At 46.7% G+C, this 22880-nt stretch overlaps 1 protein-coding gene across 2 annotated transcripts in view; it reads left to right on the forward strand.

Moving 5' to 3' along the window:
* LMCD1 (LIM and cysteine rich domains 1) overlaps positions 1-17594 on the forward strand; it is a 58172-nt gene extending 40578 nt beyond the window's left edge. For both annotated transcript variants that reach the window (XM_004738426.3, XM_004738424.3), the window contains 3 exons: positions 1212-1541; positions 14549-14764; positions 16938-17594. In XM_004738426.3, coding sequence (XP_004738483.1) covers positions 1212-1541; positions 14549-14764; positions 16938-17096 — 705 coding nt within the window. In that variant the 3' untranslated portion in view covers positions 17097-17594. The remainder of the gene's footprint in view (positions 1-1211; positions 1542-14548; positions 14765-16937) is intronic.
* The last annotated feature ends 5286 nt before the right edge of the window (positions 17595-22880 follow it).

The following is a 22880-nucleotide window of genomic DNA, read 5'->3' on the forward strand; positions in this document are numbered from 1 at the left end:
TAGACTTTGTCCACCACCCAGGCCAGGTCCTATATCCAGCAAAGCACCTTGGAAGGTTCTGGGGACTATGCAGATGAAGGGATGGTATCAGGGTGTGCTGTGAGCCCACAGAGCCAGAAGAAGTCTCAGCCACATGTTCCAGGATCTAGGACGTCACCCCCTAGGGGGCTTCCACAGCCGCTCACATCGTGAGTCCCACAGGAACATGGGTCACCTGCCTCTCCCTTCTCCAAAACTGCTCTCATCTGAAATTCATTGATTCTGAAACTCAGCAAACCAGGCTCTGGACTAGTACACCCCTCCCTCAGCTTCCTCATCCCTACTCCCTAACATCGGGCCACAACGTGGGTTGTCGTTATGAACTGCTGCATGATTTTCCGTGTTGATTAACACAATTCAGTTCCAAAATGAGTCCGGCCCCAAGTGATGTGACATGGGGGCAGGCAGGTTCCAAGAGGGTAAATATGGCAACAGCCACCTGGGCAGCGGGAATCAGGCAACCTGGTGGGTGTGTCAGGGGCAAGCCCAGAGGCCGAGAACAGTTGTCAAGGATAAACAGTTTGCCTTTCACACTTTCTCATGCTGTCTGGCCTTGACCTTTATCTCCCCCAAAATCTTCCCATCCCTGGCACCCACCCAAGTACAAAATTATGTTCATTTTTTTTAAAAAAAAAAAGCCAAATTGGACAGTTATCTATGAACATATTAATATCCAGATGGTTACCCATCATACTGATGTGGAAATATTACTATCTTGAGATTTTGTCAGTTCATTCTATTAGAAGGTGCTATTGCCTATTTTTAAATTAATAAACCATGAAATACCTTATGCCTCTAATGATTTAATTATACTTTTCTGAGAAAAGCAATTTTAAAGTAGATCGACTTTTTTAATTAGGAGCATTGCCATGAGGTAAATGAAGTAAAAATGTTCAGTGTTGAAGGAAACCAAACCTGCATCACCATGCCAAAAAAATCTAAAATGAATACTGACTTAAAGTACACCATTCTCACCCAGAATGTGAATGTGTGACAATGCAGGCAGAGTGGAACTTATTCAGGCCTCTCTTGGGTGTTGCCAGATTCCCAGCATTTCTACCTGGACTGCCCTCCGGTTCTGCAGAAAACCCAAAGAAGCTGGAAACTTTGCCAGTTCCAGATCTCTGCATGGGCGTGTGCCAATCACAGTTGCTTTATCTCTTCCCCACTAGGGCCTGCAGTACATGGAGCTCATCCCGAAGGAGAAGCAGCCGGTGACGGGCACCGAGGGCGCCTACTACCGCCGCCGCCAGCTCATGCACCAGCTCCCCATCTACGACCAGGACCCCTCTCGCTGCCGTGGACTTCTGGAGAACGAGGTCAAAGTGATGGAAGACTTTGTCAAGCAATACAAGAGCGAGGCACTGGGCGTGGGAGAGGTGGCCCTCCCTGGGCAAGGGGGCTTGCCCAAGGAGGAGGGGAAGCAGCAGGAAAAGCCAGAGGGCCCGGAGACCACCGCCCCAACCACCAACGGCAGCATCGGTGACCCGTCCAAAGAATACGTAAGTCTCTCCCCTGCCTCCTGGTGTGGCTGAAACTACCAGTCCCCAGGGCTTGTGCAGTCATGGCCCCAACTCCAGGCTTTTCCCCCTCGTTCATGCCATCGTTCATGTGTTCATCCCGCCAGCAGCTTATGAGGTGCTCATTTACTCAGGCCACGCACTGTCCTGCGGAAAATAACACGATCCTCTTGCTTGGGAGGCTCAGCGTCCAGGGAAGGTCACAGACAACCAAACTGTCACAGAAAGGGCATCTAACCTTGGTTGGGGTGAGGGTCAGCTTGGAGGAGGAGCTGAGGTCCTGCCTGGCTTGGGAAGAATAACCAGGATGCATCCAAGTCTTCAGGCCTGGCAGGGAAGGCCTGTGCCACCTTCGAGAGGTGAGCGTATACAAAAGGCCTGAGTTCCAGAGAGCGAAGTGGAGCCGGAGGGCTGAACTGAGTCCCGTGTGTCTGAAAGCATGGTGCGCTGGGGATGTCGGGACACGAAGCTGGCATGGTCAGCAGGGGCATGCTTCCCGAAGCAGCAAGCCATGCATTCGTCACTCATGTATCGACTAGCCTGTCCTGTCCACCAAGCCCCAGGAAATCAAACAGGCAGAGGTCACTGTCCTCCCATTGGAGAATAGCAGGGATGTGGGACATCCCTCTGAGGGCCACAGGGAGCCATGGCAGGCTGTCGGTGGGAGGCGTCACAGGATCTGAGCTGTGCTTTGGAAAGCATCCGTGAGGAGTGTGTGGAAGATACGCTGTAAGGGAGTGAGCTCCTGGGGGCTGGTTGAGAAAAAATGAAGAAGCCGTCTGGGAGGCGAAAGCCTCATGGATTGGTTTGTCTGATCTGTCCCACAGGAGGTGAAAGGACTAGCTTGATGCAGGTGCCACCAAGGACTGATGTCTGCTCTTTCCTGGTCTCTGACCCCCTTCTACCTTTTGTCCTCTGCCCCTTTCAGCCAACTGGCCTCAACCGCCTCTGTATGGGATTTGTAGATCAATGTCCCAATACAGGGAGCTCTCAAGCCAATTACCTGTCCTGCTGGTAACAGCTGGCAGTCACCTGTGTGACCCAGACATCCCAGGGAAATGGCAGCCCCGATGATGCTGTCTCTACACTCAGAGAGAGCCAGGCTCCTTCTCCCCTGCTGTGACTCAGACTTATCATCCAAAACCTGCATCCCGCATGTCCAACCCCCTTGTGTTGGCACATTCATTTGGGATTGCCATCCAGTGAACTGGGGCTTCACACTGTTAATCTGAGAACTTTTTTCTTTTTGTGAAAGATTTTATTTATTTATGTGTGAGAGAGAGCACAAGCAGGAGGGCAGGGCAGAGGGAGAGACAGAAGCAGACTCCCCACGGAGCAGGGAGCCCGATGTGGGACTCAATCCTGGGATCCCGAGATCACGATCTCAGTTAGATGCTTAACCAACTGAGCTACCCAGGTGCCCCTAATCTGAGAACTTTAAGACAAAAGAAAAAACCTATTTTCCCTACCACAAATTTGGAAAGGGCGTCGGAAAAAACCTATTGCTCAGGAAGGACACATGTCCCAGCAACTTAAAAAAAATTTAGATCCCGTTACCATGTTTCATAAACGATTCTTCTCTCCATCCAGCCCTCTATCCAAATAGTCATCTGTCCTTAAAGCGTAAATACTGCCTAATTCCAGCTTGGAAGGTGATCTCTTTAAGTCATTGTGACATTTCCCAATTGCCATTCCCAGGAGAGATATGCTGATCTGAGAACATATTTTACCCCTGACTCAGCCCCACATATTTGCACAGCATGGAAGTGGGGCAAAGGTGGCCTGAGATCCGGGTCTCTGCCTACCGTCAACTTTAGGAAGTAGTTGTGACAGTTTAGAAGTATATAAACAACAAGATCAGACAATGAACAGGGAATTTGAAGGAAGTCCATATTATTTGGGCTGGGCTGCCTGGGGAAGACAGCCTTCTCCTTCCTAACCCTAAACCCAATCTTGCTTAGATAACTAGTTATGTAATTAGTGGATTCAGTCTGTATTACATGCACCCCTCTAGGTGCTGCTGGCTTGTCTTTTTCATCTCTGTATCTTCAGCAGATGCCATCAGTATAGAGAGTAGGTGTTCAATAAATATGTGAACCATGAATGAATGAACAAATGGGTGAAGAAGTGAGCCTTGAATGATGAGGATGATCTAGATGGCCATGTTCCCTGGGGATTCAAGTTCACAATTATTAAGCACCTGCTCTGTGCTAGATACCTTGCCCTCTCTGTCAGGGTCTTTGTTTAATTCATACAATCGCCTAGTGGTGTGAATTTCACCAACCCCATTTTACAGGTATGGAATCAGAGATTCAGAGAGGGTAGGTAACTTTTCCGAGGTCCCATAGTTTCTAAGGAGTAGGACCTGGATCCTATACTTTTCCTACTACATTATGCAGAGTTATAAAACCCTGCTTATGATGTCTTCCAGGAAGAAAGGAGGCTGAGGGCTTTTATTTATAACTCCCTGTTTATCTCCTTGAATCCCGGGAGCAAATCCTACAAAGGTAGCTAGATAGACATAGACCATAGAGAATGTGTCCCCAGCAGCCCCAAACTTAGTTGCAGATAGTGCTCCCCAGACTGCTCTGCGTTACCCCAGTGAGTAGCCAAGTCAAGTGGACATGGGTGCTGGCCATCCATGTGCTGGGCCTTCTGTCTCCCATAAATGGGTAGTGGAAGACAGTTTACCAGAGCCAAGCATCAGGCAGGAATCCTGATTTTTGCTCCCCTGATGAGGGGGAGCAAAAATTGTAGAATTCAGACTGATAGCCCAAATCCACATGGCGATTTGTGGCGGCAGGGGGGAATGGAGGCAAAAGGAAGGCACACGAAACCTATTTTGCTAGAACTATATTGGTGACATAGTATGGCTTCTTATCCAAAGAATGATCATTATTACTATCGTTAGCTGCTACGATGTGGCATGCTTTCCCTGAACCAAGGGTAGTGCTAAGCACTAGAGTATCTAATCTAAAACTCCCAGCCACCGAAGGACTTGAAGAAAACTGTGGGATTTGAACCAACTTCTGTCAGACCCCAGGCCCATCTCTCCTGTTGCCCAAAGAGTGTTGCTTGGAAAGCTAATGGTCATAAAGCTAATTTATGACATTAGGTCATAAATGGATTACATAGCCATGTGAATTTAGGAAACAGTAGAGTGACCAACAGTACATGCGTTTCTTTGTGGTGGGACTTCCGAAAGCCTCTGGTAGGCTATGGCAGTGGTTCTCAAAGTAAAATTACAGAGAAGGCTGGTTAAAACTCAGAGGTCTGGGCCTTAACCCAGAGGTCCCTGCTTAATAAGGGCAGGTAAGCCCAGAGACTCAGCTTTCCTACTGAGCACCCAGGCTGATGCTGATGCTGGTCTGGGGGTCACTCTTTGAGACCCACTGCCAAGGAGTATAAAAATAATTTTACATATAAGCTCAGGGAAAATGATATCACCCAAGAGGCCTATGTTGGTGAGGATTGAAGAGATGATAACACTGGCATTTTCTAGATGTTTTTGGCCCGCTGGCTTAGGCAGTCCAGCTTTGAGGACACGGCACAACACTCTCCCATTCCTTGAATGGTCTGTGGGGAGTTCTGGAAACACAGAATGGCTTTAGACATTGCCATATAGCGCCATGCAACCGCACTACTCAGCAGCCTGAGGCCACAGGCTCCCCTCCCTCCATGCTGCAGTCAGCCCACACCGCAGGGCACTTCTCCAGTGAGCTTGCCTGGCTCCCTCAAACTACTGTCAGCCTGTCAACCATGATGTTCTTCCTCAGAAAGCCTGGGAGGGGCCAGATGCCAGCTGAGTCAGACAGTGGGGTCTCCTCACCAAGCCCCTCCACGAAAATGTGCTCAGAGGAAAGTGTTATCCAGTCCAGAGGAACACTATTGCCAGAAGCCTTTTTCAAATCACCCATGTGGAAATGCCCCCATGAGCTGAGTTAGGGGTGAGGTCCTAGAACAGTGGGTAGGCCAACCCGCCTGTGGGAAGAGCACTCTCTGAGCACAACTCCCTCATGTGTCCAGGCCTGCGGGGTTCCTCAGATCTGAGGACGGTTCACAGATGGACACCCCATCTTTCCAGCTCCGGGCCTCCACACAGGCACCCCCCGCCGCCCCGTGACGGGATGGGGCATCCTCACATCAGCTGAGGCACATCTGAAGAGTGAACCCAAGAGCTGTGGCTACCCTTGGGTACCTCAGAGCAGCCCTCTGAAAGCATCATTATTACACTGAGGTCAGGAGCGGCAGGACACCTGAGAAATGCTATCAGAGGTATCTGTGTTCATGAGGAGACACGACAGCAGAAAATCCCAGGGGCTAACTCAGTCGCTGTCACTCCTGAAATGTCCTCTTTGAATCGGTGAAGCCAATTAAAACCCCAAAGTATTTCACCTCCCTCTTTCCTCTACTTGCCCCACGTATATGTGCCTGCAAGGAACCGGGGGGTGGGGGTGGGGGGGCACAGGTGGAAGAGTGTCTGTTACTGCCCAGCAGGCTCATTCGTGTCTTCTGGAACCATCCTAACAGCTAGCAGGAGAGGTTTAGGTTGTCACACCCATTTCACAGATGTGGAACCTGACAAAGTGAGAGGTTAAGAGGCTTGCTGATAATAGGTGAGGCTGGGACTCTATCCCACGTCCTTGTGAGCTACCAGTCCTGATAAGTCTGAGTAGCCCTGGGGTGGGACCTGGGTAGGTGGGGACACCACCACCAAAGGCGTGTGTACGTGGGTTTGCTGGGTGAGTGGCAGTGTTGGGAGTCCCCCCCCCCAGCCCAGTCCAGTGAAGAATCTGGGGGCCTTTTTTCTGCATGCCAAGAACAATGGAAGGACTTGCCCACGGCACGCCACTCCCTCCCACCGTGAGTTCTCCTGGGTTTGGAGGGCTTCACAGGGCTCCATGGCCAGGGAACTGCCAACTCCAGCAACTTGGAACATTCACTCCAGAATAACAAAGCTCTGTATCCACTTTCCAGGCCCTCTGCTCCCCACCTCTCCCACCTGGATGGGACCTATGAGTGCCTGGGCCGCGAGGGCAACGACCTCAATGCTCTGATTGTTAACAGCCCCACCAAACCGTTTCCTCGCCTTGAGAATGCTTACTTGGTATTTTCTCAGAAATGAAATATACGGATTTCCTGGGCGTGGAATTTCCGCCTCTCCCTACACCCCAAACTTGTAACTGAAGAATGGAGAAAGAAAGCCAGAACATAGCAGTCGATGTAATCTCCACCCTTTAGTATTTATCATCCCTGCCGGGTGCCCCCCACCCAGCCCCTTCCCTGCAGCACCCCTCCCACCGAGCTCTGCCTCTGATGGAAACTGACAGCAGCGGGCAGCTCAGCCTGACTCCAGCCCCAACAAGGGACATATTTGTGGGCAAGGGATTTCCAAACCTTTGTGCAGCAGATGTTTGGCTTGTGGGCTCTGCAGGTTGGCTTTCCTGCCAGCCCCTCTCCGGGAATTTGAAACCAGTGCCCCACCCCCACATCCTGAGCCCTGTATGAGCTGGAGGACCCAGGCCAAAAGGCCCAGAAAATCACCATGGTTACCAAGCTTCTCCACATGTGCCTCCCTCCTCCTTTACAGTGGAGATATTTTAATGACATTAAAGGGATTTTTTTTCCCCCACAGAAAATACTTTTCCATGTTGCCACATGGGCTTCACAAGCATCTTTTTTTTTTTTTTTTCCTGGACTGGGCTGCATCATATTCCATTGACTAAAACAGGAGCTGGCAAATTTTTCCTGTAAAAGGCAGATGGTGAATATTTTAGGTTTTGCAAGCCATACGGTCTCTATCACAACTACTTACTCTGGCCTAGCTCTATTCTACTCTACTCTAGCTCTAACACAGCCATTGACAGGATCTAAACAGAGGACTATAGTCATGTGCCAATAAAACTTTATTTGCAAAAACAAGTGGTGGGCTGGATTTGGCCCACAGATATAGTTTGCTAACCCCAGAACTAGAACCACTGTAAAAAAATTACTTTGGTTTTATCCATTTTCATGTTGCTGTTATAAGTTAATAGGATGATGATGCTGGTGATGTTGGCTGCCATCTCTTAACTGTCTAGATTGTGTGCAGGACTATGCCAAAGGCTTCACATCAATTTTTTTTTTTTTTTTTTTTTTTTTACTGAATTCTAAGAATTCTCCTACAAAATATAATTTCCCCCTTTTTCTAGTCATCTAGCTTGTGAGTGGTTAAGCCAGAATTAGAACAAAGGCCTGCCTTACCCCAAACCCCACCAGGGTTCCAGCAAGTGGAAGCTTCTATTTCCCCAGCTCCCATGCAGCTGCAGGAAACACGCTTGGCCATTGCAACAGAGACGACCCCATGTAAGGCTTTTTCCTTCGGTGAGAAGCCAGTCCTTGCCTGCACCCTTGTCAAAGCTGGATTTGAGAACACCCCAGGCTGACAGCCTCTCTTCAGAGGGTAGCATTTATGAAACCTTCCTGGCTCCACATCCCCCTTTATCAGAAAAAAACAGTGAAGGAGAGTCCATTAGAAATGCCTAACATGTTACCTTGCTCAGCAGAGAGCTCCATATTCAATGATCTGCCCCAAGGAGAAGCGTGAGGTGAAACGGCTGGCCAACAATGGTGATCACTATATGTAAAGCCTCTCCCATGAGCTAGGGCCTGCCATATGTTACTGATGAAGAAACTGAGGCTTAGAGAGGTGGGTGACTTATCTAAGTACTCATCAGTGATGAAGCAATGACATGGTTCTCCTTCCAAAGCCCTCAGCCTGACCACGGCATCCAGCCTGCCCAGTCTGTACTGTGAGGAGTCTCAGGAAGACAACTGCAGGGGAACAGAACACAAGAGTTTAAAGATGCCAGAAATGACATTGAGCCAAAAAAGGAAAGAAACTAAGAAAGAAAAAAAAAAAAAACTCTGGGATACACGAGGCTCCAAAGCAAAGATGGTGAATAATCACCATAAGAGGAAATGGGGAGATGCTGTTTATAAATAAATTGTTGAGTATTTGTGTTGGAAAGAACCCAGCGCCTGAATTCAAGGCCCTTGTGTTAATATTTACTGTATTGTAATAGTAAGATTTTCACAAGGCACTCTGGGTTTAGACTGAGTAGGCCTTTGGAGAACAGCCTGCCAGAGAAGAACAGAATGATTGGGACAGAACTTCTGGCAACCTCGAGAGAGATTATTGCTGGTTCGGAGGGTTCTCCCTATCTGTTGATCATTCTCTGAAGGCCAACACAGCTCCGTTCTGAGAGATAGTTCTTTGGCCACTGTCCCTAATCTACTGTTGCCTTAAACACTTGGTGTCTCGATGACTCCCATTTCAGAAGACTTAATAATTCTGTGTGCCCACATTGGATATTCTTGTCACCTACTGCTGCATATCAAAACACCCCAAGGTATAGAGGCTTTAAAAAATAACACATGTCCTCCTCACAAATCAGCAATTTGGGCAGGGTTCGGTGGGGCTATTTTATCTCTGCCCGTGTGGCATCGTTTGGAGCAGCTGGCAGGCTGGGAGCCAGAGTCTTGTGTGGTTTCTCCACAGGGCTTCCCTGGCAAAGAGGTCTCGGGGTTCCTTTCCTGCCTGCCCAGGACTCCCAAAGTGTGTGTAGAGAGAAAGATTCCAGTGGAAGAGACTGAGTTGTCTTTTAGGACCTACCTCAGGAATTCATAACATCCCTCCCACTATATTCTGGTCAACAGAGCAAGTCTTTAAGGAGGGGCCACAACCAAAGGAAGGGACTTAGACACCCCACGGTTGGAGGCGTGTCCAAGAACATCATTTCCCACACCATGACCAAGGGAACCTCAACAATACCACGTCTTAGCTCCCAAGGCAGTGCCATCTAAAATGTTCCTCAGTTTTCTCCAAGCAGGTGGTTTTACACACGACAAAGTACCGAATTTTCAAACCTTTTCATTTTAGACCTTTTTCATTCAGAATCTTTCACCATTTGAACAGGGACAGAGCCAAGCTTCAGTGGCACAAGGAGAAACTTCACCTTTGTTCCACCAATGAAAGATTTATGTATGCCACACCTCCTCCCCCCAGGGGGAAATAGTCTGCAAACTAAGCTATATGGCAGATGTTAGATTCTCGAGGGTAAGCTCTGATGGTAGATGGTTGACAGAATGAAGATGGACCCGTTGATATGCTAGTGATGAGTGTTCTTCTCTATGCCCTTTAACATAGTCCCAAGGGACTTTTACTTGGCCACAGTATCTCCTTCATAGGGAAAGTAGCCTGAGAATGACCACACTGGGCTTTCTTAAAAATTGTCCAGAACTTAAGCATCCCAGCAATCTGAATTAGCTTTTGCTGTGACTGAACTGAATTGGTGATGCCATTTTTGCCGAGCTCATTTTTAAGGTCATTTTTAGACACTCTATGATAGTGGTTCTCAAACTGGGTCCCCTGGCCACACCAGCATCCCCGGGAGCTTGCAGATTCCTGTGCTTCATCCCAGATCTGTCCGAATCAGACACTCTGGGTATGGGACCCAACAGTCTGTCTCAACGAGCGCTCTAGGGGCAGCTGGGGCAGACACAGGCCTGAGAACCACTGTCTTACAGGGGTTGGATTGGGAGAAGGGACGGACTATAGCGAAGTCTGGAGTAGCTATTGGCAATACAATTCATACAACTCTGTCCTCTGGCCAAGCACAGATGGAAAAACTGGAGATGGGAAAAAACAAAACTCATCGATGGTAGGAAAAACATCCTCTCAATCTGCGTGATCATGGTGTTACGGAAAGAAACCCCAGGCCTTCAACCCAAAAGCACATCCTGCCCTCAACATGTCCTTGTCATCTTGGGAAAGTGATTTAACCCCTCTGAGCTACAGGCCCCTCCCCTATAAAGAAGGCTGGGGTAGAAACAACAGGAGATTTTAGCGAGCTGTTACTGAGGCCTTATAAAGTCCATTCATTCTATTATCTCATTTAATCCCAAGAACAACTATATGGTGTTAATATTATTAGTGTCCTCACCTGATGGATGAAAAAAACTAAGGCACAGAGTGGTAGGGTAACTTGTATAAGGTCACACAGCTAGCTCCACTCTCAACCATCCACTGTAATTCAGAAATTGTCAACTTCAGTACCAAGGTTGTAGGAGAATAAGTTTGTGCAGAGAAAGGCAGGGCCTGGATCATAGGAGCCAAGCAGGCTACGCCTTCTAACTCTTGGTTGCTAGGCTGCCCCTCGTCTCTGAGGGGCCACCAGGCTTACATAACTGGGACACTGTCAGATCTTCTATCCTTTGAGATGATGGGGGAAAGCGTACAGAAAATAACTGAGAGGCCAGAGAGGGAAATTGGTTTCTGACACGTGCTGACAGGGCTCATTACCCAGACATCTTGTTTTCATAAAATGGCAGTGACACTGTTTGCTTTGAAAAGGGCAGGCTACTGGTAGTAACAAGGCCATGAGCCAGGGATGCTGGAGGAACAATGAGGGAAGAGATACTCCTCACTGAGGGAGGACCTTGAGACAGAGCTTTCAGACGTAGCGGGGCCAAAGCTCTGTGGGCACGGATTATTCTCTCTTCCTTCCCCCTCCACGCTGCTGCTGCCACTAGAATTATCTCACTACAGTATGAACCAAACACAGTGCTCCCAGCCTCAAGAACCAGTCATGGCTCCCCATTACCTCCAGAAGTTGCAACCATAACCTGGGCTCACAACCCCCAAACCTTCTGACCTCCCATCCCTTCGTTTCCTTCTGTGGGTTGTGGGTGCTTTCCGATGTTCCCCAGACACAACCAGGTGCATTTTTATCCCACCCCCTGCTTCCACATTAAGACACCTCTAGGAAACCTGGAATCAGGAACCCCACTAGTATATCACAGGGATACCCAGCTGGGTGGTGGATGGACACTAAGTCCCTTCTGCTAGGGAGGAAAAGGTCTGGAAATTTTGTCCTGTGAAATACAGAAAGCCAGCCAGCCAGAAAATTCACTTGGTACTCATACAGTGCTTGCCAAAGACTTTACACCTCCCAGCTGTGCCAACGGGATGGTGAAAATAAGTGAATGATGATTCATCACTTTTCTTTGGTTGAGACCCTCTGGTGAGCTCCATGGGAACTGGGACTCAACCATGTGCAGGGGAACAGGGTTTTCATTGGGTGAAGGACTCACACCCTTTTTTTTTTTTAATCTAGCCATTCATTCGACAACTGCTGTGCTTAGGGACCCCTGTCAGGACATGGGGCATTCCTTGTCATTTGGTTTTCTTTCCCTGCTTTGCATCATCATAACTTTTATTTCCTCTTTGTATATAAGAATATATACTAAGTATGTAATTCAAGTCTATAACTTAAGAATGCCAATTGTTTCGTCTCTTAAAATGTGCCTACTCATCTTTGCATGGCAAAACAATATCTCTGTTGGGGCTGACCTATAATTAATTGGTGCTTAGTCAGATCGAGTTCTCCTCTAAAGCCAGGCTCTGCAAACATTTTCTGTGGAGGGCCAGGTGGTAAATATTTCAGGTGCTGTAGGCCAAGAGCCAAAACTGATGATGTTATGTAGGTACTTTATGTAACAAGAGAGAAAACAAATTCCCACCAACCAAGTATTCTATTTCTGAAATTCAAAACCTAATAATATCATTAAGTATGGGCTTTTGTAATACAGGTTATATTAGTCACCTCAGGCTGTCATAACAGAATGCCACAGACTGGGTGGCTTAAATAACAGAAATCTATTTTCTCATCGTTCTGGAGGCTACGAGTCCAAGATCAAAGTGCCAGTGCAGTAGGTTTCTGACAAAGCCTCTCCTCCTGGCATGTACACAGCTGCCTTCCCAGTGTGTCTTCACACTTCCTCTGTGCGTGCACAGAATGGGAGAGAAGGCGATTGGTTTATCTTCTTATTATAAGGACACCAGTCCTATCTGAGTAGGGTCCCACCCTTATGGCCTCTTTTAACCTTAATAACCTGCTAAAAGGCCCTACGCCAAATGCAGTCACATTAGGAGAACATAGGAATTGGGGAGCGGGGGGCGATAATTCAGTCCATGATACAGGTCTGCCAATGAGAAAAATGGAATTCTTTTTTGGGAGAAAACATTTCACTGAACTGGAGTGTGAAGGTAAAATCTAGTCTTAGCTGGTGGGTGTTAAAAGGACAGGCAGCAGCTGGGTTTGGCAGTGGCTGCGGTTCAGCGACGCCTACACACCCTGTAGTAGAAAGACCTTTGGCTTCCGGGTCAGGCTTGGCCCATGTTCAAATCCCAGCTTTGCCTATCAGCTGTGCATTACTGAGCAACCACTGAATCTCTCTGAACCTCAGTTTTGCCATGTCTGGAGGGAAATAATGATTTTCTTAAAAGGGAGCTAAAGTAGAAGGGGAAGTAACTCTCTGGGATTTCTGTAAGGCATGCATTTCTGGAAGGAGTGCCCCGTGCTGAGCACAGTGCCGGACGGAGAGCTGTCTTAAGGAAATGACAGAGCTACCATCAGCATCAGCCTCACCAGAGTTCTGAGGGGTAGGAAATAATTCCAAAATGACTCAAAAGATCCGATGGATGAAGGATGTACTCTGGATAGTATGTCATGAGAATGGCAATTAACCTCTGTGGTTTTCCTCCTGATATAATCATTGAAAGTAACACTCTACAAAACAACTGACCGGTACTTCTCCAATCTGTCAACGTCATCAAAAACAATGGAAGTCTAGGGGCACCTGGGTAGCTCAGTTTGTTGATTGTCTGACTCTCAACTCAGGTCATGATCTTGGGGTTATGAGATCAAGTCCCGCATCCTCACCAAGCCTCCTTGGGCTTCTCTCTCTCCCTCTCTCTCTCCCCCCAACCCCCTCATGCATGTGCACGTGCTCTCCCTCTCTCTCAAAAAACAAACAAACAAAACAAAACAAAAATTAAAAAACAAGGGAAGTCTGAGAAGTCACCCAAGAGGAACCTAAAGGAAACATGAGGACTAAAGGTAACATATCCTGGAAATAGAAAAAGGATATTAGGTAAAATCTAAAAGCATCTAAATAAAGTTGGGACTTGAGTTAATAATAACATACCAATCTTGGCTAATTGTGACAAGTATATCATATTACTCTAAAATGTTAAGAACAGAGGAAATTGGGTGTGGGGTCTATGAGAACTCTCTCTATCTTCACAATTTTTCTGTAAATCTAGAACTCTTCTAAAAGTAAAAGTTCACTAAAGAATAACTACATGTGGGTAAAAGATCCATTCAAAGTGCAAGGTGTCCCGTGGGTTTTAATGTAACCAGGATGGAAGGTTGATTGATACGGTTCAGAGGCCACATTGACTTTTCAGAAACTACCACTTGTCCAGTTTGGATATAGTATCAAGGAAGAATCTCCATAGTTATCTGGAAAGGCTGTTAAAATACTCCTCGCTTCCTTTAACCAAATTCATACCAGTGAGGGGTCAGACTTTCTTCCTATATTGCAAAGAAAACAACATAATACAAAAGATAAAATGCTACAGCAATTATGGGCACAGTCCTCTACTGAGCTAGTCAGTGAAGAGATTTGCAAAAATATAAAGTGGTGCCTCTCTTCTCACTAAGTTTTTTTGGGGGGGGGACAGTTATTTTTAATGGTGAATATGTCTATTAATATGTTGGTTTATTATTTTTAGATGAATTAATAAATAATTACTTGAGTTTTTATTCAGCTTTAATTTTCTTATGGTAAATCTCAACAACTATTACCGATATGGGCAAAACCATTCTGGGGTTCTTAATAATTAGTAAGAACATAAAGGGTCCTGGAGGATAAAAATTTGAGGTTCCCTGAGCTTAACAAGTACTGTATTTAGTCCTCACAACAACCTACCAGGTAGGCAATGTTGTTATCCCACACTGAAGATGAGAACACTGAGGAACAGAGAGGTACATTAACTTGCTGGAGGGCCCTCAGGAAATAAAGAGATGAGAGTGGAAACTTGAACCCGTGTCACAGTGTTCTCCTGACCACCTCGTATCCCTGGTGTCTTCATTCCCTTCTAGGTCTGTGAGTTCTGCAAGGAAGTGGCCCCCGCCGACAGCCCTGTGGTCTACGCAGACAGGGCAGGGTACAGTAAGCAGTGGCACCCCACCTGCTTTCTGTGTGTCAAGTGCTCTGAGCCGCTGGTGGACCTCATCTACTTCTGGAAGGACGGTGCGCCCTGGTGTGGCCGCCATTACTGCGAGAGCCTGAGGCCCCGGTGCTCTGGCTGCGACGAGGTGAGAGGCCCCGGGGGCAGGGGACAGGGGGCTGGGGAGTGGGGAGTGTCCTCCCACGACTACAGGAGAGGACCCGGAGGCCAAGGTGGATGTGGCTTCATTGAGGATATGATCTGCAGATAGAAAGATGGAGGTTCGGAGCTGGAATCCTGCGCTCAGCTTCTGTGTCCTCATTTGCAAACTGGGGCAGAAATCAGTTCACACTCACGGGGTTGTTCAGGATGGGTTGGACACATTGTTCTTGTCAGGTCTTATCCTTGGCACAACGCCTGGCACTTAGTAAATGCTCAGAAGAACACTGTGGGGGTACGAGGGGAGGAGGTGTGCGCTGGAAAGCAGATCGCCCACATTCAAACCTGGCTCTACACGATTAGTGGTGTGGCTACATAATGCCTGTGCCGCAATTTACCACTCATAAAATGGGAGGAAGATAGGCCCATCCCAAGGGGTTACTATGAGGATAAAATGAGATGATGCATGAAAATGCTTGGCACAGGGCCTGACCAAGTAATTAATAAATAGGAGCTACTAGTAGTCTTACAATATAATACAGTATGATATGGTATAATACTAAAACATTAACTTAACACAGTAGAGATGCCATGAAAGGGCTTTGACTCTCCAATATGAGTTCAGGCTGGAGGAACTCTAAGGTATATATATATATTTTTTTTTTTAAGATTTTATTCATTCATTTGACAGACAGAGACCACAAGTAGGCAGAGAGGCAGGCAGAGAGAGAGAGAAGGGGAAGCAGGCTCCCTGCTGAGCAGAGAGCCCGATGTGGGGCTCGATCCCAGAACCCTGGGATCATGACCCGAGCCGAAGGCAGAGGCCTTAACCCACTGAGCCACCCAGGTGCCCCAACTCTAAGGTATATTAACAGTGACAACGATAATTATGATAATGGTAACGACTGTGTGTATGCCTATGACAACAGGAAACTCACTACCTTCATCATTGGCACATATGAGGGTTAGAAATGTCTTCTTCGTCTTGAGCCAGTATCTGCCTCCTCCCTCCTCCCACCTTCCACGTATTGCTCTCCATATGAAGTTGAAATCCTACAAGGGTCTTACCTAGTAACTGTGATCGAGAGAGGTTAAGAGAGAAAAGGATTGTCAGCAGGCCTGCCCCACAACCTCATGCTTTTTAAAGATTTTAAAATTTTATTTGAGAGAGAGAAAGAGAGCATGAGCAGGGGGAGGGGCAGAGAGAGAGGGAGAGACAGACTCCCTGCCGAGCATGAAGCCCTGTGACACGGACTCCATCCCAGGACCCTGAGATCATGACCTGAGCTGAAGTCAGACGCTTAACCAACTGAGCCACCCACGCACCCACCCACAATCTCATTTTTGTGAGGATAGTAGTATACCTAGAGTCACAACACTCCATCATTAAGGGCTTACAGTGGATCAGTCATTTGCTCCATACTTTATATGTGACGTGCCACTTACATCTCACAGCGGTCCCTTTGGGAAAGACCATCATTGTCTACATTTTATGTTTGAAAAGAGAACAGCTCGGAGAGGTTATAAAACAGTCACTATGCCAAACACTTCTTATGTAGTAACACATGTAGCACTCATAAAACCCTGTGGGATAGGTAGTTTTTATGTCCCCATTCCACAGATGTGGAAGCTGAGGCACAGACGGATAATTTGCCCAATGTCATGCAGCTGGTTCCCTGATTCCTGTTTGACCCCCAAGTCATAAAATGTATTTAAGAAGTACACTATTTGGCTCTCTTCAAGGATTCCTCAGCATATATATATATACATATTCCAAAATGTTACTTTATTCCAAGCCCAAGTGACCCTGTGTGACCACTGGTCCTTAGTTGGGCTGTGTTCACTGGGGTATGTAATCACATCTCTGAACACAGCTGGGCTCTGAATTTGGGCCAAGGAGTATTACAGATGCTAAATAAGTAAAACCTGCCTGTGGCAGAGAATTTTTTTTTTCCCCATCTAAGAAGCTAAAATGCAATCATGATCTGTGCCAAATATTGTACTTACTGCCTGAGATTTAGGTCAGAATCCTCCACTGATGCATTTAAAGGTCAAGACAAGAATGGGGAAGGAGGAACCACCATCTACAACTTGTCATCCACGCACTGTCTCTACTAGGCACAGAACTTGAGTCATGCATTTCCTCTGTTCCCATCCCCTAGATCATTTTCTCGGAGGACTACCAGCGCGTGGAGGACCTGGCCTGGCACCGAAAGCACTTTGTCTGTGAGGGCTGTGAGCAGCAGTTGAGTGGCCGGGCTTACATCGTCACCAAGGGGCAGCTTCTATGCCCGACTTGCAGCAAGTCCAAGCGTTCCTGAAGGGCTGCCCATCCATAGCCAGAACCCACAGGATCCCACCAAGAAGAAAGGCCAGGTGTGCTGAAGCCATCCTAACTGTCCTTGCCAACAGCAAGGAACAAAAACACTGATTTTTTTTTCAGTGGGAATATATATAGATATGCATACATATATTCTAGATTGGGTGGTGGTAGATCCTTGAGGTCAATAGTTTCAAAGCCAACAACGTTCTGAGGAGTCTTAGAATGGAGTTATTTTGTTGTTGTTTTCCAGCTACCAACTAAAGACACAGCTGGCATCCTGCAAAGGATCTCTAGGAGTTTCCCAGAATGCAGTTCTGGGTGATCAGATCACGTAGCTGTAGAATGTGCGTGCTTTCTCACGAACGGGGGCGCTCCTCCCGGAACAGGCTGGGACCCCAACAATCATTTGTGGCCTCCTTTTCAAATGGAATTGGAATTTTAAATAAAAATCTTTTTCGGCATGATAAATGTATCAATAAAAGTTTTATGAAGTCCACATATGTCCCAGTGTAGTTATTCACACCACGGTGTGATTTCATTGTGTCCAGTGAGCCCTGTGACCCTGACTGCTCGTGGTGGCAGGAAGTGCCCTAAGGGCTGGCATGTCTCTTTGTCACCTGTGTCTCATCAGATTTCTTTGAGGGTGTAGGTCTTCCAGGCTGAATCCCTTTGTCCCCCATTCTAGGAAGCCCCAGATCCATGAGGGAATGTGTCATGTTTCCTGCTACCCCAGAGAGCAGCGTCCGGGAGGTCAGCTGCCCTCACAGGTAATGAGGGAACTCCTCTGGGAGTAAGACCAGGTGGAGTTTGGGGAGCAGGCACGTGGAGCCACCGGAGCTCAGCCAACTGGTGCCCCGGGGGACACGGTGACCAGTGTGCGCAGTCTTGAAGAAATATGGGATGTTTATGAGAAATCTCTGTGCTTTTAATTGTTGCCAACTGGACACTGAATAAGCCAAACAGAATGGGTCTTTGGGCCAGATTTCCTCTCTTTTTATGGCCTCTCTGAACATATGCAGCTCCCAGATTAGTTTCCTTTCCACGACTTCTAAGAAAAGTTATCTTTTTTCTGTGGAGGGATCCAAAGACAAAAAAGACACGAGTCTTCTAAGCTCACAGCCCAGTCACCTGTAGCTTGTGTTTGTTCTTCAACTTCCCATCTGTTGCCAAGGTTCTTTCATTTCCCCATACGAATCTCACTCTGCTCATCCTTTACCTACAACACCCTGACTTTGCATGTTTGACCAAAGGTATTACAATTGCCTGGTGGTTTTCTGTTTCCAGTTCCTGTCTCCAGCTACCTGCTTCCCTGTCATGTCTGTCTCCCCACAGAGAAGCTTTGGGGGTGTTCCCTTCCTCCCCCACCCTCCATGGCTCCCCAGGACTCAAGTTAAGAACCAAGACCTCCCTGACATTTGGATCTTTCCAATATCTGGCTTGTCTTTTTTCTGGCCTTGGAACTCTCTGTTTCTCTTGATTTCCATCTCCTTATTTCATCTAGACAGTCACCAACTGCCTTTGATCAAGCCCTCTTCCGTGCTTTTGCTAGTTTTGTGCTGGTTTCTTGAAGACCAACACCACCTGTTGAAATTCTGTCTATCCTGAGGCATAACCTACTTCTCAATCCCTTCCCAGAGGCACCAGTGGAATATTCCCTCATTCATTCACTCACTCACTAATTCACTCTGCAGATACCACTGGGCATTACAGAGTTCTATTACCCATACTGAGTATAGTACATAGAGTGTTTACAGAAAGAACAGTATCCCTTACCCCCTGGATTTTATAGTCTATGGGGGAATGGGCCTTAGGCAAATACTCCTACAAGTCATTAAAAAGTTACAGAAAGGGGAGATACATGTATTTATAAAGAACCTGGACCTAGTTAGGGAGGTCAGAGGAGGTGCTTCTGGAAAAGTGACACTTGGACTGAGATCTAAAAGGTGAGTGAACTCTGAGCAAGCAAAGAGGGAAAGGAAATAGTTAAGGATGGATGCCCGGATGTCATGTGCAAAGGCCCTGTGGTTGAACATCAGTTTATTCAATACCTATTCACTAGTGTTGGAAATACAGAGGTGACTGTGGCCCATGAGTGGGACTGAAAGAAGGCTAGTGTGGTGCATAGAGGGAGGGAGGATCGGTGTGAGACACAAGAGGTGTACCAATTTTATGGGCAATGGAAAAGAATAGTCTCTGTCCAAAGAGCAATGGGGAGCCTTTGGAGAGTTTTAAGCAGTGGTGGTAATGGCTTGACAGAGAGATTACTGAATACATGCTCTCTCCTCTGCTGAAACCCCAGCATGATACTCGACTGATTTTGTCCTGGATTTTTTGTCCACACCACTGTGGGTAGGAATGATGTCCCTCTTCAGACCCCACCAGATACCATCCAGAGCATGCTCCTGCCATCCTCATGTCTACTCCATGTGGAAGGATGACACCCATGCTCCCACATGGAACGTGTAAATCCTGACGCTCCCCTCCTGTCAGCAGTGTCACTCAGCACAGTCTTTTCCCTCTGTCATTGCTTTCCCTCCATCCCCAGGGCCATGTTTCACCTTGAACATTTTCTACCCAGACTGACAATAGTCACCTAGTGTGTGACCCTACCATGAACCCTCCACACACTGCCCAGATGAAATGCTCAGAAACACAGGCCTCTTCTAAAACAGTCAGGGGCTCCCTGTTGCACACCCAGAAGAAAGGCAAAACTTTTTAACCTTACAATCAAGCTTCTTAATTTACTGGCCCCAAACCACCTTGCTTCCTGCTCCCTGCTCAGAAGCCAGGTGAAGAGCTTGTCAGGCCCTAGACATGTTCCAGGATTTCCCTACCTCTGCACCATTGCTCAGGCTGTTGCCTCTCCCCAGAGTTCCCCACACTGTGCTCCACTACTGCCTCACCTGTGGAACCACCATGGCTGAGTGGCATTCTATAGCAGAACCGCAAGCTGGTATGCTTTCAATGCCTACGGTGCTAAGGTGCCTGAGAGGCTCAGTGGGTTAAGCATCTGCCTTTGGCTCAGGTCATGATTCCAGGGTCCTGGGATTGAGCCCTACATTGGGCTCCCTACTTTTTTCTCCCTCTCCCACTCTCCCTTCTCTTGCTCACTCTCTAGCTGTCTCTCTCTGTCAAATAAATAAATAAAATCTTTAAATATAAATAAATAAAAGCCGACAGTGTTACTTTGAGCTGATTTCCCGCCCCCCCCCACCCCCATTCAGCAAAAACAGGAGCTGCCATTCCCATTAACTCCCATTCTCTAGAAAACTTCCCTGGCCTCACCCTGCCCTCCGGGGAGTTCCAGGTTCCTTTGTGCTCTCAGAGTACCCCAGGTGCTCTGTGATCATTGACTGATGCTACTGAGCTATCATTACTCGTTGGGGAAATGCTCCCCCCCCCCCCCCGAACTTCTTAAGAGGATAGTCTCACTATCTTTGGTTCGCCAATCCTCAGGATAGCCACTGGCAACGAAATGCAAGCACAAAGAGCTGAGGGCCCTTGCGGGACTCACCGTTGCCAATGGCCCTGGGCATTGGTGGTAATGGCAGTGGTGGTAATGGCTTGACAGAGAGATTACTGAATACATGCTCTCTCCTCTGCTGTATGTAATTCAGGTCTGGCAAATGGGCTACCCCACTGGGGAGCTGCTTAGAAAACTGTTCTTTCTCCTCCTTCCCCGCCATCTTGTCTCCCCTCTACCCCAATATTCATAGCAGCAATGGCCACGGTCGCCAAACTGTGGAAAGAACCAAGATGCCCTTCAATGGACGAATGGATAAGGAAGATGTGGTCTATATACACTATGGAGTATTATGCCTCCATCAGAAAGGATGAATACCCAGCTTTTGTCGCAACATGGACAGGACTGGAAGAGATTATGCTGAGTGAAATAAGTCAAGCAGAGAGAGTCAATTATCATATGGTGTCACTTATTTGTGGAGCATAACAAATAGCATGGAGGACAAGGGGAGATGGAGAGGAGAAGGGAGTTGAGGGATATTGGAAGGGGAGGTGAACCATGGGAGACTATGGACTCTGAAAAACAATCTGAGGGTTTTGAAGGGGCGGGGGGTGAGAGGTTGGGGGAACCAGGTGGTGGGTATTAGGGAGGGCACGGATTGCATGGAGCACTGGGTGTGGTGCAAAAACAATGAATACTGTTACACTGAAAAGAAAAAATTTTTTTAAATGTAAAAAAAAAAACAAAACTGTTCTTCCTTAATGGAAGGACAGGCTCTGGAATAAAGAGCCCTGCTTTTTTTTCTTCTTTCTTTTTTTTCATAATTTCAAACTTACAAAAAAAAAGTTTCAAGACAAAAACAAAGAGCTTTTCTTCGTGAACCTTGTGAGGAGGTGGCTGACACAATGCCCCATCACTCCTGAGTATTTTAGTGTATAATGCCCATGAACAAAAGCATTCTCCTGCATAACCACAAAACCACCATCAAAATCAGAAATTAGGGGCACCTGGGTGGCTCAGTGGGTTAAGCCTCTGCCTTCAGCCAAGGTCATGATCCCAGGGTCCTGGGATCGAGCCCCACGTCGGGCTCTCTGTTCAGCAGGGAGCCTGCTTCCCCTCCTCTCTCTCTACCTGCCTTTCTGCCTACTTGTGATCTCTGTCTGTCAAATAAATAAATAAAATCTTTAAAAAAAAAAATCAGAAATTAACACTCTACCATTGAATCCTCAGACACACCAATTGTACTAATAATATCTTTTACTACGAAAAGGTCCAGTCCGGGATGACGCATTCCATTTAGGTATCTTATCTCTTCAGTGTTCTGTAGTTTGGAAGTGTTTCTCATTCCTTCCTTGACATTTATGACCTCAACATCTAAGGAGGCCACTTATTAAGTAGAATGTCCATTAATTTTCAACACTTGATGAAGCTAGGTTTTTTTCCCTTGTGAAGTTACTCTGTTCCCCTTTGTATTAAATGAGTAATTTGTGGGAAGTCTTGGAGATACTGTGGGTTCAGTTCCACATCACTGCAATACAGTGAATATTGCCAATAAAGTGAGGAAAACAAGTTTTTTGGTTTCCCAGTGCATATAAAAATTATGTTTACACGATACCATAATCTATTAAGTCTATTAAGCGTGGAATAGCATTATGTCTAAAAAAACAATGTACATGCCTTCATTTAAAAATACTTTATTGCTAAAAAATGAGAACCATCATCTGAGCTTACAGCAAGTCATAACCAATGATCACAGATAATGGTAACAAACATAATAATAATGAAAAAATTTGAAATATTACAGAAATTACCAAAAGGTAGAGTTGCCACAAATCTTCAATTTGTGAAAAACAGACAAAAAACAAAAAACAAGGGGTGCCTGGGAGGCTCAGTGGGTTAAGACTCTGCCTTTGGTTCAGGTCATGATTCCAGGGTCCTGAGATCGAGCCCCACATTGGGCTCTCTGCTCAGCGGGGAGCCTGCTTCCTCCTCTCTCTCTGCCTGCCTCTCTGCCTACCTATGATCTCTCTCTCTGTCAAATAAATTAAAAATATAAAATAAAATAAAAAACAAAACAAAAAAATCCATAATATCTGTGAAATGCAATAAAGCAAAGTGTAATAAGATGAGATATGCGTGTATTGGATACGATGTTAATATCCTGTTGCTCATCAACATGCCACCTAGTGTTTCTAAGTATCCTTTGATGTTTCCTGACTGAATTAATTACTATGAGAGCTGCCAAATGTTGTTTTTCTAATTGAGTCATCCCTTCTATGTTTATTAGTTAGTATTCACTACAAGAAAAAGTTCTGTCTT

This window comes from Mustela putorius, unplaced genomic scaffold, assembly GCF_011764305.1.
Source record: "Mustela putorius furo isolate JIRA1106 unplaced genomic scaffold, ASM1176430v1.1 tig00003850_pilon_pilon_pilon, whole genome shotgun sequence".
Taxonomy (NCBI): Eukaryota; Metazoa; Chordata; class Mammalia; order Carnivora; family Mustelidae; genus Mustela; species Mustela putorius.